This window comes from Chiloscyllium punctatum, chromosome 8 (assembly GCF_047496795.1).
Source record: "Chiloscyllium punctatum isolate Juve2018m chromosome 8, sChiPun1.3, whole genome shotgun sequence".
NCBI classification, from domain to species: domain Eukaryota; kingdom Metazoa; phylum Chordata; class Chondrichthyes; order Orectolobiformes; family Hemiscylliidae; genus Chiloscyllium; species Chiloscyllium punctatum.
In genome coordinates, this window is record NC_092746.1 from 67,785,115 (window position 1) to 67,804,068 (window position 18,954).

The 18,954-nt window shown below is 37.9% G+C and overlaps 1 protein-coding gene across 10 annotated transcripts in view; it reads right to left on the reverse strand.

Moving 5' to 3' along the window:
* Positions 1-18,954, reverse strand: part of tbc1d5 (TBC1 domain family, member 5) — a 511,825-nt gene that overhangs the window by 213,593 nt on the left and 279,278 nt on the right. For all 10 annotated transcript variants that reach the window (XM_072575721.1, XM_072575720.1, XM_072575718.1 and 7 more), the window contains 4 exons: positions 7,620-7,728; positions 3,429-3,518; positions 3,261-3,335; positions 2,442-2,509 (listed from right to left, as the gene is read on the reverse strand). In XM_072575721.1, the coding sequence (XP_072431822.1) occupies positions 2,442-2,509; positions 3,261-3,335; positions 3,429-3,518; positions 7,620-7,728 (342 nt within the window). The remainder of the gene's footprint in view (positions 1-2,441; positions 2,510-3,260; positions 3,336-3,428; positions 3,519-7,619; positions 7,729-18,954) is intronic.

Genomic DNA, 18,954 nt, shown 5'->3' on the forward strand with positions numbered 1-18,954 from the left:
TCACTGCACAGCATTAAATGGAAATCAGATTTTGAACATGTTCATGGTTTTCTTGCTTTTTTTCAGTTAGTCATGTTGCAAAAATATCAAAATAGTCATCAGAACAGCTGTAATCCTATTGAATGGCACAGCAGGTGCGAGAGACAAAATGTCCTACTCCTGCTTGTAACTCATATTTTCATATATGTACAATATTAGATTTGGAGTCACAAGGGGCAGATAATAGTTATGTTGCCTAAATGAATCTAATGAATCACAATCAAATAAGGGCCAGCATTCAATTGTAACTATAATGAGAAGTCTAAACCATCAAACCATCCACATGATCAACAGTGACCAAAAGATTAATTTGGGCTGTTCGTAACAACATTTCAGTTATAAGAACAGAACTTGGCACTTTCCTACCAATGGGCACTTCTTATTTTCTCAAAGCATTCTCCAACCACCTCTAAGTATCTCATCACAGATGTTGTGGAAACTGAAGACCAAATTGGCAATCATTCAACTCAATATCCAAGCTCTTCATCAGTGAAACATTGTGCCTACGGTTTGCACTATCTGCATGCATGATGCACAAATGCTACATCAGCAACCCCTTTCACTCCTGCAATCAGTAAAATTAGAAGAACAAAAACAGGATGATGGGAATGCTACCATCATAAGTTCCTCCCAAATAAAAAGCTATCCTGACTTGAATATGTCATTGTTCGTTCATCAATGTAGCTTCAGAATTCTAGAAGCTTCCTCTTAGTTTAATGCACTTTCTGAAAATTATTGAATTTGCACTAAAGCCTACCTATAACAAAGGACATGTAATTAAGAGAATCATTGTTTCTCACTCATACATACATACATAGCCACTCATCTTTTTCTTTATAGAAACTGCAGTACAACTTGCATCAATATTGTGCTTTTAATCGCCTGCAGATGCTTCACAGCTAATGAAATACTTGAAGTACAGTCAGTTCTGCTAACATGGTAGTCCCAGTATCGTGCAATCCTGTGTTATAAGAAAATAGTGTAATAGCAGAAACAATAGTGTTATAACCAATAACGTTCTAAAACTTTGCGCTTTAGAAACAATATCCCCAATTCGTCAATCGTGTCATAGCATATTCATGTTAATGAAACACGCATTATAGCAGAAAGATCTGTATGCGAGAAAGATAATATCAGAATTATGCACAACATAAATTCCAAACAGAAATGTGATAATGACTAGATATTATTTTTAGATGTTGATTGAGGGATAAATATTTGACTGGAATGATTGAGAGAACACTCCTGATCTTCTTCAGTGCCAATGGAGGTTTTTACATTGGCACCACCTGAGTGTAAACACAGTAGTAGTTCACAGCTCATTCAGAAGATGGCAACTGAAACAGTGCAGCAATCTTTCAGTATTGCACGTGAGCATCTGCCTTTATTTCATACTCAAGGTTCTCGAATGGGACTTGGATTCAGAAGATGATGGGCTTGAGCATCATAGAATCCATACAGTGTGGAAACAGGCCTTTGGCCCAACAAGTCCATACAGACCCCTAATCTATTACTCTTCGTTTACCCCTGACTAATGCAACTAACCTAGATGCCCCTGAACACTATAGGCAATTTAGCCTGGCCAATTCACCTGACTTGCACATCTTTGAATTGTGTGAGGAAACTGGAGCACCCAGAGGAAACCAATGCAGACACGGGGAGAATGTGTAAACTCGACACAGACAGTCACCCGAGGCGGGAATTGAACTTGGATCCTTAGCACTGAGGCAGCAGTGCTAATCATCGAGCCACTGTGACTGAGTCACAATTGATGTGTTACAATATTCTTGTCGGGGTTTCAAAATATTTCCTATTTCAAAATTGCATGTCCTCCATTAGCTTGTCCAGATTGTTACATGTTCATGAACAGTTATACAGTGGAAATTATCTCATATTAAAGCTGCAAAACAGAATAACAACATCATACCCGTCAATAACTGAGTAAGTCACCATGCTATTTTGCACACAACAAAAAAATTCTTAATTTTAATTAGTGCAGTGGTCCAGCAGTTCAACTGCTTTAGCAATTGACTAAATCAGTAAGCTTTGAGTTTAAGGTTCAGATTGCATATTGCTTGAACTTGTTTTTCATTAACTGATTGTGAATATTTGCAAAAAGCAATTTGTGCAGCATTGGGAACTGCTAAGAATTTTCTCTCACTCAAATAAAAGTTCATTCTCCTTAAAAGCTATATGAAAAACACACAGGATATATAAAATTTATATTATAGAAAGTCTTGTCTGGAAATTGTCTTTATAATGAAGGGTGTCTGTTAATTATGCAGATATGACAAATCATAAAAAATAAATAATATGGCCTGCAATTTATTGAAAACGAGTATCTTAAATTCTAACATCGTTTGCATCTTATAGTTTATTTTCAGAACTAATTTTGCACCTACGTTCTAGTTACATCTTGTTGAATCATTGCTCGAAGTTCTTTATCCTGAAAAAATTTGTTCCAAAGACTCTAGATTAAAAAAAGACACACAATAAAATATTAACAGAAAAAATCCAAAACAGATGTTTTACCAATTACCTGCAACTTGATTCAGTATTGTAACTATTGTTTACTCACATCCTTGTCAATTATGTACCTGCTTTCAGCCTTGCATGCTTGGGAATTTTCCAAACCAAGATAACCTGACATTATATTGTAAAGAGGTACAAGAGTGTTCTGCTAAAACATTACTAAAACATATGTCAACAACTGGTATTGAATCCTTTTCTTTAAAAATGGCAATGTTTTATCAATAAATGAAAAGTGTTTAATTCAGAAAATGAAAAATCCTTTTCAAGGTTTTTCCTAACACACACATCTTTGGACTGTGAGAGGAAATGGAAGCACGTAGCCAAAGCCCATGCAGATGTGTAAACTCCACATAGACAGTCACCCAAGCTTGGCATTGAACCCATGACCTGATGCTGAGACACAGAAATGTTAACCACTGAGCTACCGTAATATACCTTCAAAACAAAATCCAATGGTTTTACGAAACATGGTTTCTCTTTTGTAACTCCTTGCTGACTCTGCCTAATCCGACCATAATTTTCTAAGTGTGAATTTATGACATCCTTTACAATAGATTTTAGGCATAGCATAGGTTATTTGGTTTTATGTATTAACAGAAAGATGTATTTTATTTGTTTTTACTGAATAGTTAAGATTACGAACAATCTTGAAGACTTTAAATGCCAATGAAAAATCTAATCATACTCACCCCCTCATCCTGTGAAAGTGGGTTGTTCACAACCAGATCTTGCTGTCCAGCTGCCTTCCGAGGATTTGTGATATGCTGTGGTTAGACAAAATGCTCGTTGATACTTTATTACTAAAAAAAAATCCTTAGGTACAAGAAGATAGGGGAAAAATAAATAAAGCCACTTACAATTTCTTTTATCTGTTCATAGTGGGATCTTAATTCCATTATCTTATTAAGCCACTGCTTTTTATCCTCAGGCAGAACATCCAGGAACAGCTACAAGAACACAAACTTTAACGGTTAGAACAAACTAAACAGAAAGTATATCATTGCTTTCCAGTGGGAAAAACAAATCCATTGGGGAAGAAAGATATCACTCAAGTATTATTAAAAAAAATAACAATGCTGAAATGAGAGATCACTTGTGCTTATTTGTGACAAAAATTAGCAAGTTTGATTAGCCCTTATGATTATAGTTAAGCAGATACCAAATATTACAAAGAGATGTTAAGTCCAATAGTAATAAAGATTTGTTACATTTGCAAACAAAAATACATGACACAAACTATGTGAATTAAACAGAATGAGAGCATAATTTGATCATATGATTAGTATTACTAATAGGTAGTTCTTCTATAATGAAATGGTTGCATTCTTGTGCAACCACTCCATTATAAAAACTCATGCTTTAGAAACAGTGCTTTAAGTGTTGCCGATTTAATCGCATAAAAGCCAATACATGTTTCAAAATTTTGCACTTTAAAAAGTGTCCCAATTTATCAACTGCATTACAACAAACTTGTGTTAATTAAACACATGTTATAGCAGAACAACCTGTAATAAAACCCTTGATAAAACAGTCATTAAAAAATGCATTTTCCCACATTGTGGCTTTGCTCACATCTCTAACCATAGATCAGAACATGCATATTTGATTAATTTGTCTTCTCACTTACATTGAATACAGGCATGCAATGTGCCACACAAGAGAACAATAAAAAACAGAATTTCCAGCACTGCCAGTAGTGCAATAGTAGAACCAACCTAGCACACCAGTCAGCATATTGGAGTGGAATTACTGATAGGGAAGACAGCTTTCTTGGATATGACACAGTTTCAGGCAGTTTTTAAAATATCCACTGCACTCCAGGGTCCAATGCAAAGTGATCACTTGGTCTGACTGCTATTTGCAATGACTACTTAGTGCACTCACCTTTTAGTATGATTAGCGATTATAATCACTCCCTGAAGATGTGGTTAATACTGTTCCCGTAGGAGATGTATTCACTGAATGGTTGCTTGAGGGAATAAAATTTGGTAGGAAGTGCCATATTTTTCTTTATTCCTTGATGGGATGTGGGTGTCACAGGAAACGCTAGCACTTATTACCTCTCTACTTGAAACTGGAAACAACGGCTTGCTCGGTTACTTAAGTGTCAACCACATTGCCATGGGTCTAGATTCAGCTGTAGGCCATACATGTAACGATGGTAGCATTCCTTCCCTAAAGAACATTTAGTGAACCAAATGGTTTTTATAACCATTGACAATAGTTTTAAGAAAATCTCATGAGAGGGTCCTTTATATTATGCAGATCCATTATTGAATTTAAATTTGACCAGCAGCCATAATAGGAGTTGAACCATGTTCCCAGAGCATTACACTTGGCCACTGGAGTACTGACCCAATTACACAACTAAAATGCCACTAACGCCTGCAAAATGCTGATTTTAGTTTGTATGTTACAGTAAAAGTCCTACTTTTTTTTTGCTGGAGTGAACCTTCCAGTCAGTAAGTCAAAACAAGGTTTTTGGAAGATATTGGTCTCTCCTCACATATTAGGAATGAAATGCAAGATTTTAGGTATGCAGCAGAGTTCGACATCAAGCAGTTGTCATAATAGTAACATTGAAACTTAAGGTACTGATGACTTCAAGTAAATTATGAAAAACATTTGAATTTTTTTTTGAAAACAGAATAATATTTAAAGTCTTTGCACATCTTGCAACTTAAACAGAGAAATGGTACGATGCTTGTGAGGGGCTAATAATGTTTTTGGCACAGCAACTGTAGACAAATGTTACCATTATACTGTACAGGTTAACATACACACGTGACAAATATAATTTCTTGTAATATATTTTAAAAGGTAGAATTCTAACTCAATTAGCATGTTTAAATTATTAGTACACCATGAACAATTTTCTTAGCAACTAGATTATCAGATTTAACTTAAGCTATTCACTCAGAATAACAAATTCTGTAATTCACAACCACTATATGTTAACAATGATTTAGTTCATGAAAATGATTTTCTGATCGCATTTATTCTGGTCCTGTATTATGTTACGATACGGGGTAAACTCTCTTGCTTAATTTAAAGAAAGAATTTATCCCGTGCAGTAATCTGTAAAATTGAGTGGCCAAGAACTATTTAAAGTAAAAATTTACAACTTTTCCTTCTATAACACCAATCTGATAAAACTCCCAATTACGATTTACAAAACAACACTTCTTATCTCAAAACCAGATAGATTTCGGTCTTGTCTTCAGATCTTCCTGTGTCTTCTTCTGTTTAGGAATTTCTGCATTTCAGGTTATTGGTTGAAAAGGTGCCTTTTTAAGAGAGCTATTTTTTTCAGGCAGTCTGCTTACATGCTAGATCATGGCAGTTCTCCTCTCAACTGTTCAATTTTCTCCGGTCTTATACTCCAGAGCACCACACTGTGTCATTGGCTTTTAAGATTGTCAATATATTCAATTCAAACTTGATTGGAGTTTGATATGTTTCGGGTATAATTTAAACTAATTGGCTGAATTCAAATTTGTTTTTGTCTGCAAGCAATAAACTAATTGATTTGTTCAATCTAGTGTTACACTGTTACTTTTGTGAGTACACTTGGTGCTGTGTCGGGTAGTTCTGTTGCTTTTAACTCTCTTAAAGGCAGACTCACATCTTCATAACAATTATCACAATTAGAAGTGATCACAAAAGAAAGCTGATGCCACAGGTTATAAATTTTATATTAAAATGAAAAATTCAAATTTCCGGTCACATTTTGCAATATTTCTGCTCTGTACCAGCGTCAAATTTGTTTACATTCAAGACATAATTCCATGGATTCATTAACAAATTAAATCATTCTTGAAAGTGTATTTTGATTGGGGTTGGTGGGTGTAGCACCCACTCATGTAAGTTACATCAAGATTTTTCCTACATAATAGCACATGTAAAAAAAACCATAAATTTATTAGCTGCTAGAGCAATAGTTCGACTCAGCCTCTATTCACTGTGATTTTTAAGGACGAAAGGGGATTTGATGGAAATATATGAAATGTTAACAGGGCAGAATACATTAGATGCAAGGAGCATGTTTTCTTTGGTTGGAGAGTCTGCAACCAGGAGTCACAGTCTCAGGATATGAGGTAGACCATTTAGAAATGAGGAAAGGTATCTTCATTCAAAGGGTAATGTTCCTGTGGAATTCTCTACCAGAGAAGTCACTAAATATATTCAAGAAAGAGTTGAATTTTTAAATTTTAAAGGCATCAAGGGGTATAGGCAGAGAGAGAGCAAGAATATGGCATTAAGATCAAGGATCTGCATGAACATAAAGAATGGTGGAGCAGACTGAAGGCTGATTAGAATGATTTACTCCTCCTGATTTCAACTAGGAGCAAGAGTAAAATATAAAAAGTCCAATCTGCCAATTGGAAGTGAAGCAATTCTGACCAATGCTAATCACAGGAAAAAATACACACCAACTTGTTACTATATTTTTAGGCCAGACTTCTGATGCTTGTTCTCCCTGGAGCCTTCATCATTGAAAATGAGGCAGTGTCAATGTAAACCAGAAGAGGTCAAACTCAGTTCCCCTTTCATGACACTAACTGCCATATTCTGATGTGATAGGTAAATATCCCAGAATTTCTCCAAATCTGACTCAGAGTTGGAGTTTTTTTTAAGGTTTCAGACTCAGCGTATTTGCCCATCAAAAGTTAAAATTTGTCATGCAATTCCTGCATTGTCATTGCCTTGGGGTGTGTGTTGGGATCCCTTGGGTTTTGGAGGATCAGCCTGGTCTCTATTTGGAGACTAGAATATCTGGGCGGTCAGTGACATGTAGCGACATTGTCTCATTTAAAATATACCTTTGGCTCTAAAAGCAGGATTACCTCAGAAAGCAAGCCCATCATTTAAAAGAAAACAAAAATGGGTTCCTCTTATAGCAACAATATTTACATTTAAGTACAGTAGATTTTCATACACATCTGCGACATGGTTCATAAAAAATACTCAATGAGAGGATATGAAATAAACTGTACATATTTTACAACGTCAATGGGCCAAAATCTCAAGTAAAAAAATGAAGTTACCTTCCAACAAACACTGCGGAACCTGCTGCTTCTCAGCTGACCATTAATTCCCTTCAGTCTTATTCTTGCAAAATAATTACTGTGTCCAAATAGTTCTTCCCATTCTTTGCTAATAATTATAAAATAAAATAAATGCATGAAATTACTCATTCAAATAACTCAATTCAATATCTTCCTCTGTTATAGCTGAAATCATGTCAGTACTCATTAAAAATAATGTAAAATAGATAGCAGTTTGCATTGTCCTTGATTACGCAAGTTTGAGCAAGGCTAGCACATAAAAGTAATGAAAAGCTATTTGGGACTTGAACATTTTTTTTAAATGGTGAGGTGCATCTTATTCATATTATTTTAAAAATCAAGTCATCTTTAATAATGCTGAAGTCAATTTCCTCTGCATTTCAAAAATCACTTATTTTTGAAATGTCTCATGACTTTGGGTATATAAAGAAAATTTTCACTTCAAGAATGGAAAGAGGCAACGCTATAGATGTACTGACCACACTGGAGTGGAACCAAGCAAGATTGGTTGCTTAATTCTATACAGTAAAGACAATATAGGAGGTATGGAGTTGTTAATCGCCTTAAATAGTAGATTGACTGAGGACAAGAGGAAGAAACACCAGAACATATGAACGAGAAACAGAAGGTGGCCATTTTGCCTCTGGACTCTGCTCCATCATTCAATGTGAAGATGACTGATTTGGATTGCATGTTTCCATTTATCCTTGATAATCCCATTGCCTACCAAGAACCCAAGTCTGCCTTAAAAATAGTCAAAGAATCTGCTTCCAATGCCTTTCAAGGAAGAGAGCTCCAAAGAGACACCACTCTCAGAAAATATCTCTACTCATCTGTCTTACATGGGTGACTCCTTATTTTTAAACAGTAGCCTCTGGTTCTAGTCTATTCCACAACAGGTAACAAGCCTAACCTATCTAACCTTTCCACTAAGAGGTCTCAACCATCCCAGGTATCAGTTTAATAAACCTCCTCTGAACTGGCTCCAATGCATGTACAGACTTTCTCAAATAATGCAACTAAAACCATATAGAGTCCAACTGTCCTACTCAATGCCCTGTTTAACTGAGTCATAATCTCATAATAGGAGAAATTGAGGATTGCAGATGCTGGACATCAGAGCTGAAAATGTGTTGCTGGAAAAGCGCAGCAGGTCAGGCAGCATCCAAGGAGCAGGAGAATCGACGTTTCGGGCATGGGTTCATGCCTGAAACGTCGATTCTCCTACTCCTTGGTTGCTGCCTGACCTGCTGCACTTTTCCAGCAACACATAATCTCATGATAATTGATAACATTTTATTAGATCTAATTACCTGCTCAACCTGCATACTAGAGTTTCACAATCATGCACGAGGACACCCTGATCTTTCTTCATCTCCGAATTTGCAACTACTCATCATTTAAATATCACATTATTTATATCACTTAAATACATTGTGCTGTTTGCCCCTCAAAGCTTTTGAGTCCCTTGTGAACAAAAAGTCTGTTTAACTTGCAAAATATTCAAAATATGGAAAATGAAAATAATTGTTGTGTTCTAGTTTGGACTAGTTTTAATTTGTGGTTCTTTAGAGACCAGCAATCATTTTTATCGAAACACATCCACTGCTGGCTGGGGAAGAGGAATACAAAGTGTAACAACCTTAAGAGAAGGAATTCGCCCTTGATTCCACATTAAATGGCTCCAACTTATTTTAAAAGAAGGCCTGCTAGTTCCAAAGCCCTCATGACAGGAAATGTCTTTTATCCACACTGACAGTCACATCATTAAAGATCTTTAACAAATCTGTCAAACACAATTCCACTTCAGTGCAGTGCAGCCTATACTCAGTTCATTGAATATACTGAAGGCTGAGTTAGATAGAATTTTGACTGACAAAGGACTCAAGTCTTATGTGGTAGAAGACACATAGGATTGAGTTATTGTTTAATATGTCGTGAGTTGATTAAACAAGTGAAGAGAGCAATTACATTCTGTTTAATAGCAGTCAATATAAGACACTTATGTATCACATGATTGATCCAACTTGTAACCCAGCCTTACTTTAAAGGGAATATAGATCCTACCAATGTGCTTGCTAATTTCCTTTTCTTCTGAGCAGAATTCCAAGCTGTGAGTGTGGCAGCTACTTAGCCAATGCTGCAAACTCAGATCCTTGGAGAGGCTGCATGCAGCTCAGAGGGAATATTGCATGCTGCACGTATTTTTATAGGATAGAATGAGAACTTGCAGCCTTTTGAGGTTAAATGAGCAAACCCTTGCCCTTATTCATGATTAAACCCCGATCAAGTAACTGGCACTGTCCTTGGAGAGGAAGATCGAAAAGGCTCATTGTGTGAAAAGGGGGAAAAAAAAATAACAGTTGTGTTCTAGTTTTGATTTGTGGTCTTGATTTTAGAGATGAGCAATTGATTTTTTTCTAGATGCATTCTTTGAAATAAAATTAAGTCCTGAAAAAGTAGGTAATTAGTTTTGTGACTATGTATAAATCATTTTTGATTTTTGTTACTCAAGATTTTATCAATTGCACATCCACACTAATCGCTATTATACAATTATTCAGATTTCATATATTCTATGTAGTCTTTAAGGACAGTTTGGCAATCTTCTAAATAAGTTTTGTATTTTATCATTTAAGGTTATACCCAACTTTATCATTTGTTTTAGAAAAACACTTTCCCAAGTATCAATGGTCACTAGAAAAAACACCAAGCAGGTAGAATTTAAAAATGAACAGTCACTGATAAGATGTTTTAGTGAGAAATCCTCATCTGAGATCCTGAGTGCAAGCTGTCAGTCATGAGGACAAGTCAGCATACATCCTGCTATGAGGTAAAAACAATGACTGCAGATGCTGGAAAGCAAATACTGGATTAGTGGTGCTGGAAGAGCACAGCAGTTCAGGCAGCATCCAACGAGCAGCGAAATCGACGTTTCGGGCAAAAGCCCTTCATCAGGATGAGGAAGGGCTTTTGCCCGAAATGTCGATTTCGCTGCTTGTTGGATGCTGCCTGAACTGCTGTGCTCTTCCAGCACCACTAATCCAGTATATACATCCTGCTATGCTGAACTAATGAGGAAAGACGATATTGTAAAATGTCCAACTATCTTAGTGAAAAATCAAAAATAACAGAAATAAACCATCACAAGAAGAATGGTCTCATCAGTAATTGACATCTTAAAGAACCACTCAGGAGACAGTTGGAAGTGATGTAGTTAAGCTATAAGATCATAAGATGTAGAAAATAGGAAGACACCATTCCGCCCATTGAGTCTGCCCAGTCATTCAGTGAGATCATGGCTGATCTGATAATACTCAATGCGACTTTCCTGACTTTTGCCCAAAACCCCTGATTCACATACTGATTAAAAATTTGCCAATCTTGGCCTTCCATATAGTTAATGACTCAGCCTCAACAACTCTCTGCAGTAAAGGATTTCACAGATCCATTCATCATTAAATTCCGAAAGGTGCATAAACAATAGTATTATCCTTCCCAGCAATATATCCAATCTTTAAGCTACAAGGTTGAATCTTGCATTTTCTTAAACTTTTTTTGCAAAATGCAAGGGAATATGGCCAGTGTATTTAGTCAGTTTAGCTACAATAATGATGAATATAAATTTTAAAACATTTTGGAACCAATACCGATATCAGGCTTTTAGAGTCATAAGAGATGTACAACATGGAAACAGACCCCTTGGTCTAACCTGTCCACCTGGCAACATCCTTGTAAATCTTTTCTGAACCCTTTCAAGTTTCACATCTTTCCGATAGGAAGGAGACCAGAATTGCACACAATATTCCAACAGTGGCCTAACCAATGTCCTGTACAGCCGCAACATGACCTTCCAACTCCTGTACTCAATACTCTGACCAATAAAGGAAAGCATACCAAACACCACCTTCACTATCCTATCTACCTGCGACTCCACTTTCAAGGCACTATGAACCTGCACTCCAAGGTCTCTTTGTTCAGCAACACTCCCTAGAACCTTACCATTAAGTTATTTTCAATTGTAGATTTCTTTAAAACAAACAATCAGTAACTGTCAAAACAAAAGTACCCGAACTATCCATGTGAAATTCATCTCCTCATAAAAAGACTGCACCCACTTCAGAGGCTTAGCATCAATTACCACAGTAAAGAGTTTTGTGAAGTCACAGGTGGCCAACAGTATTTCATTTGGTAGGATTATTTTCAGCTTCTCAAAAGTTTTTTTGGCACTCTCTATACCACATTACCTTTGAATATGACATCTGACTTTAGGTATTTCTGTATTAACTGACTAGGAAGGTTTAATTTGTGAGCTGTTTATTATATCACATTCCACCCCAATTCCATTTACAAGTTTGCTGATGACACCACTGTTGGAGGTTAGATCTCAAACAATAAAGTGTGTGTGTACCGGAAGGGGATTGAATGCTTAGCGGCACGATGTAAAGACAACATCTCCATTAACGTCAGTAAAATGAGGGAGCTGGTCATTAATTTCAGGGGAGTGTAGAGGGTACGTTTCTGTCTGCATCAACGGTGCTGAGGTGGAGATGGTTGAGAATATCAAGTTGCAGGGATAAATGATCACCAACAACCTATCCTGATTCATCCATATCAACATGACAGTCAAGAAAGCACAAGGTCACTACGCAAGGTTTATGTAAAGATTTGTAGCTCGGGTGCCGGGGGCACATTCACCGTGGGTACACCAATCAACTTCCAGCTCGGTGAAAATAGCCACAATCACAACAATGTCTCTACCTCCTCAGGAGGCTAAGGAAATTTGGCATGTCCACACGGACGCTTACCAATTTTTAATAGATGCACCACAGAGAACATCCTGTCTGAATGCATTACAGCGTAGTTTGGCAACAGATCTTCGCAAGACAGCAAGAAAATACAGAGAGTTGTGAACATAACCCAGTCCATCATGCAAACCACCCTTCCATCCACTGGCTCCATCTATACGTCCCACTGCCTTGGGAAAGCAACCAACATAATCAAAGATCCCTTCCACCCTGGTTATACTCTCTTCCACCTTCTTCCATCAGGCAGAATATCCAAAGGTTTGAATACATGTATGCACAGATTCTAGAACAGCTTCTTCCCTGCTGTTATCAGACTATTGAGTGTTACAGAGGAACCTCAATTATCCAAATATTATCAGAATATTGGATTATCTGAAGGCTGTCTTGGGGCCCTGAAAGAAACATTACATCAAAGACGTGTTTCCAACACTGATCACACCTTTTGTTTACAATAATTAAAAACGAACTTGGTTGACTGAAATGCTGCCGAGAACAGTTCTGGACATCGATGTGAGCCCAGGCACATATCCAAATGACTGACCTCCTACTCTCTCTCTCTCTCTCTCTCACCCTACACTTTCCCTGGAGCTCTCCACAGACATGTACCCTGAACTCCCCCCTCCACAGATAATCTCTCCATCATTTTCCTGTATAGGGCAAAGGCTGAACTTGACAAAATATTGCAGTAAAAAGTTGCGCGTGTGGCTGCGTGCATGTGTGGCGCGTGTGCGCGTATGCACGTGCTATTTGGAGACTCACCCCACAAAGACAGCAGAGTCTTACTGTTGGTCTTCAGTCTGGCTGCGTGGATGCGGCAGCGTGGTTGGGAGCAGGCAGGGGTAGACAGGGGGGCGGGGGGGGGGTGGTTGGGGTGGATGGGGTTAGGGGGGTCAGACAGGGTGCGGGGTGGAAGGCATTGTGGGGGTTCAGACAGGGTTGTGGGGTTCACACAGGGGGCAGGGTGGCCGGGGGAGGCGGGGGCATTGACAGGAGTGGGGTTGGACGGGGATGAGGTTTGGCGGTGCAGCTGCGACAACCCCATTGAACTGATGGGGGAGTGGGGGGAAGAGGAGCTTCAGCAATGCTGCAGGTCCCTTACACATAAGTGTGTCTCTCTGCTCAGAAACAAACCCTGAGACAGAGAGAGGGAGCAAGGCAGGCAGAGCGAGGAAACAGGTAACTTCAGAAAACTCCGAGCCCCAAAGGAGAGGCATTGAATCAATTAACCGAATAATCAATTATCTGAACTAAATATTGCCTGCCCATCTCATTTGGATAATCAAGATTCCTCTGTACCTCTAAAATGTTAATGTTGATCTCTCTCTCTCTCTGCACCCTGTCTAAGGCTGTACACTGCACTATGCACTCTATTCTGCTAATCTGGTGCATTTTGTATGGTATGATGTGCCTATATTGTACTCCCTTATCTTCTATTTCTATTAATTTTATAGAAACCACTTTATAGAATGTGGGCATACAGTGTTTAAGATGAGATTGATCATAAACTAACTAGTCATGTACTAACAAATTATTTCTAGTTCAGGATTTCTTCAATCCTGCACAGGTAATAGTCGCTAAGATGGGATATTAAGGCCTAGTTTTTATTGCATTGCTTTTGCCAGGTTTTGTAGGTAAATTTATAATAAATTGGAAGTAAAGGTGAGTTGGTGGTGGCAGAAAGCAACATGAGTTGGTGTTGGGGATAAAAGCCATTCAGTTGTGCATGAAAGCACCTGTTACAGAGGTATATAATCTATAAAAGCTCTCTTGTGAGCAGTGGTAGTGTCCATATCCATGGAGCGGGAGGCCCAGGTTCAAGCCCTAATTGTTAATCCCTGAACAGGTTGATTATAACATAGCTAAAGCCTGTTTTTTAGGACCCTTGTAGCACAGCACTGATGTTGCTACTTCTGGGTCAGCAGGCGCTACCTGCTCCAAAGATGTATCGTTACATTCTTAAACAGGTTGCTTAAGAAATACGTCAGACTATAAAAAAGACTCAGTCCTTAGTAGTACAATATGCAGGAAGAAAACAGAAGGAGAATGTGTCTCAAAAGAGTACACAAGAGACAACACTACAGCTAGATGAAAGTTGCGAGCCAGTATTCCATCGTGAATCAACAGGGTCCTTTACCTTCTTATGCAGTTGTTTTGATATAAACTAAATACATTCTGTTCAACTTGTGAAAACAGAATTACCTGGAATGGTCTTGTAACTAATCAGGATTAGTAAACCTTTTGTCTGGGGCTCAATCCAATCTACAATTGTAATTGACTTTAGTCTTACAATTAAAGCAAAACCTGAAATCATACAAGCAGGAAAATTGACTTAAAGCCACTATCAGATCAGTCATGATCTTACTGAATAGCAAAGCCAAGTCTGGCACAGCCAAATGGCCTACTGCTGCTCTTATTTCTCACAGGTACATCAGTGGAATGGTGTTTCATCTTAATTTTGTATGAACAGGCTGTTTGAAAATTACCTAAGTTTTCTTTTGAGGAAACAGTAAACAATTGAGGATACTGAAAATCTGAAATAAAAACATAATGCTGGAAATATTCAGGTTAGGCAGTATCTAGAGAGAGAGAAACAAAATGAACATTTCTGGTCAATGACATAAGAAATCTGCAACCAGCACAGTGGGTACAAATCAAGGTTTAAGGTCAAGACCCTTTAAACTATTCAGTCCAGAACTAGAGGGCATAGGTTTAGGGTAAGAGAGGAAAGATATAAAAGAGACCTAAGGGGCAACTTTTTCACGTGGTACATGTATGGAATGAGCTGCCAGAGGTGGTGGTGGAGGCTGGTGCAATTGCAACATTTAAAAGATATTTGGATGGGTATATGAATAGGAAGGGTTTGGAGGGATATGGACCGGGTACTGCCAGGTGGGACTGATTGGGTTGGGATGTCTGGTCGGCATGGACGGGTTGGACCGAAGGGTCTGTTTCCACGCTGTACATCTCTATGACTCTATAACTGATTAGCATCACTAAAGCACTGTATATGAAAAGTGAATTATAAAAATAAAGTGAGCAATCAGCAGTGTGAAAATATTTACAAGAGGCTCCTGATCAAACTAAAATTATATCATTGAATACTTAATGTAGATTTTACAAAGTTAAAATTAATCTTATATACTCAATGAAAAATGCCAAGTTTGTATGATCGTTTTTACTACTGGTTACATGCCACAACAAACTTATAGTACTTGCTGTGAACTCATAGATAAACAACTTAAATATGCCTCCAAGACTCAGAAACATGAGGGAACAAACACCTGCGCTTCATTAATATACAAGTGAATAAATTCTCCAATGGGAACATTTAGAAATTAATTGCCCCAAACCACAGAGAGACAACTGGTCCACTGTTAACCATTGAGATCTTCTAATGATACACAAAACAAACATGCTGTAATGGTTTGTCATCTCTCAGTCATACTTCTACAATCTTCTCAAATCCCAGTTTTAAAACAAATATGTTTATATAACTTGTTAGCCTTAAATCCAACTACAGAAGAACTGAGCTAAACTACAGTGTTGTCTTTTGCTTCACCTCAGGCTGATAGACTTGTCCATTTTCTGAGTATATTTCTACTTAATTCAAACTGGCCACAGGCACAGTGCAAATATTTCCACAGAACCCAATCTCAGGGACATTTTGTGGTGGGTTGGACATATTGGTAAGGAACCACAAGAGTTGTACTCGATTATGAAAGTAGAAGTTGAAGTGCAGGCAGCAAACTGGAATTAATGATTACAATGGCCGAGCAAAGACATGGCTAATGCTGGCATTCTTCCTCCGAGAGAGGTACAGATCCTGTTGCAGGAGCTCAGCACCTTAATTACAGTGAAAATCACACTATGGGAAAAAGTAATAACAAAGGATTTTCTGATTTATTTTCCATATTCTGGAATAGCAAGGTGTTTGATGATTGAAAAAGCAAATGAAAAAGGAAAAAAAAAACTGACTCTGAAACTAAGCTGACAACAAACAACAAAAACCTTTATGGGTATATACAAAAGGAATAGTTAAAATGAGTGTGTCATTCTCGGAAGATGGAATTGGGGAATTGACAATGGAGAACAGGGCAAAGATAGATAATTAAACCAATATTTTGCATTGGTCTTCACAGTGGAAGAAGTTATAAACAACCCAAAGATATCAGATAACTATGGTGCTAATGGGAGGAAAGGTTTTGTAACAGTCTCTATCACAACAGTCAAATTTATTTGACAAACGATTGGGACTGAAGGGAGACATGTCACCAGGACCTGGTGGCCTGCTTCCAAAGGTTTTCAAGGAAGTAGCTAGAGAGATTCTAGAGACTTTGGTTGAAATGTGTCAGAACTCACTAGATTCCAGGATGTTCCAACTGCTAATGTGATGTCCTTATTGAAGAAGGGAAGGAGACAGAAAATTTGCAAACTATTGGTCAGTTAGCCTTACAGCAGTCATTGGTAAAATGCTAGACTCCATTATTAAGGAAGAAATAGCAGGGTACTCAACAAAAACTTAATAACAATCAATCGAAGTCATAGAGCTGTACAGCATGGAAACAAACCCTTCAGTCTAACACATCCATGCCAAACAGATATTTTACATTAATCTAGCCCCATTTGTCAGCATTTGGCTCATATCCCTTTAAACACTTCCCATCATGCACCAGTCCCGACGCCTTTTAAATGTTGTAAGTGTATCAGCCTGCACCACCTCCTCTGGCAGCTCATTCCATACATGCACCACTGTGTGAAAAAGCTGTCCTTCAGGTTCCTTTTAAATCTTTCCCCTCTCATTTTGAACCTATGATGTCTAGTTTTTGACTCCCCCCACCCTGGGAAAACGACTTTGGCTATTCACCTTATTCGTGCCCCTCATGATTTATAAACTTCAATAGCCCTAGCCTACTCAGCCTCTACCTATAGTTCAACCCTAGCAACGTCCTTGTAAATCTTTTCGGAACACTTTCAAGTTTCACAACATCCTTCCTATAACAGGCAGACCAGAATTGAGTACAGTATTTTAAAAGTGACCTAACCAATTCTGGTGCAGTCACATGACCTCCCAACTCCTATACTCAATGCTCTGACCAATAAAGGCAAGTGTACCAAACGCCTTCTTCACTATCCTATCTACCTGCGACTCCACTTTCAAGGAAGTATGAACCTGCATCCCAAGGTCTCTTTGTTCAGCAACACTCTCCAGGAACCTCACCATTAAATGTATGAGTCCTGCCCTGATTTGACTTACTAAAATGCAGCATTTCACATTTAACTAAATTAAACTCCATTTGCCACTCCTTCGCCCGTTTGCCTATCTGCCCATCTAATCAAGGTCCCATTGCATCTGAGGTAACATCTTTGCTGACCACTGTAACACCAATTTTGGTGTCATCTGTAAACTTACTAACTATACCTTCTATATTCACATCCAAATCATTTACATAAAATGACCAAAAAGTGAGTCAACATTGCTTTGTGAAAGGAAACCCATGTTGAACAAATTTGCCAGAGTTCTTTGAGGATGTAACAAGGAGTGTTCATGAAGGGCAATGCAATGCATTTGGATGTTCAGAAGGTGTTTACTAAGGTGCCACATAAAAAGTTAGATAATGGGCCATGGACTGAGGAAGACAAAGAGAGGACCAAATAGGGATTAATGGATCTTCAGGTTGGAAGAGAGATCACACCTACGACCTCAATTATTTACTATCTATATTAATAACTTGGTGGAGGATCAGTGTGTAATGTATCCCAATTTGCCGATTTTTCAAAAATACTTGGCGGGGAGGGCAGCATGTTGTGATGACGACATGAGGAATCTGGAAGCAGATGTATATAGGTTAACTGAGTGGGCTAAAAATTGGTAGATGGAGGTTAATATGGGAAAGTGTGAGACCTTGCACTTTGAGAGGAATAATCAAAAGGCAGACTATTATTTCATTAGAGAGAGACCCCAAAAAAGTGCAGTGGAAATATGGGTGATCTTGCTTATGAAATAAGTAAGTTCGCATTCAGGGACAGGAAATAATTAAAGTGGCAAGTAGAATGTTTGCCTTTATTGCTGGAGTTTGAAAATATGAAAGTTTTATTACAAATGTACAGGGTTGTGGGTGAGGCACACCTGGAGCACTATGCACAATTTGGTCCTCATATTTAAAAATGATATGTTGGCATTATAAGGTGTTCAAAAGATATTTTACCAGCTGAAAAGTAAGTACCTAAACTATAGCATACCTTCACTGCTATAGAAGCCATTGTTTGTGTTTCTCTCCCTGTTCCAATTTAGTTGAATTTATTAATATCATAAAACCATTTAGGGTTTCATCAACTGGAGAGCCATGTACTGACTTCTCATTGCACATGACTGTACACAGCCAGGTTAAGCCCAGTTATTCTGACTTGCAATGCTAATTTTTATGAAACAAAATAACAGCAATGATTTTCATTGCAAAGATAATTTTACTCAAAACATGCAAGAAGAAATCAAGAATTTGGTGATC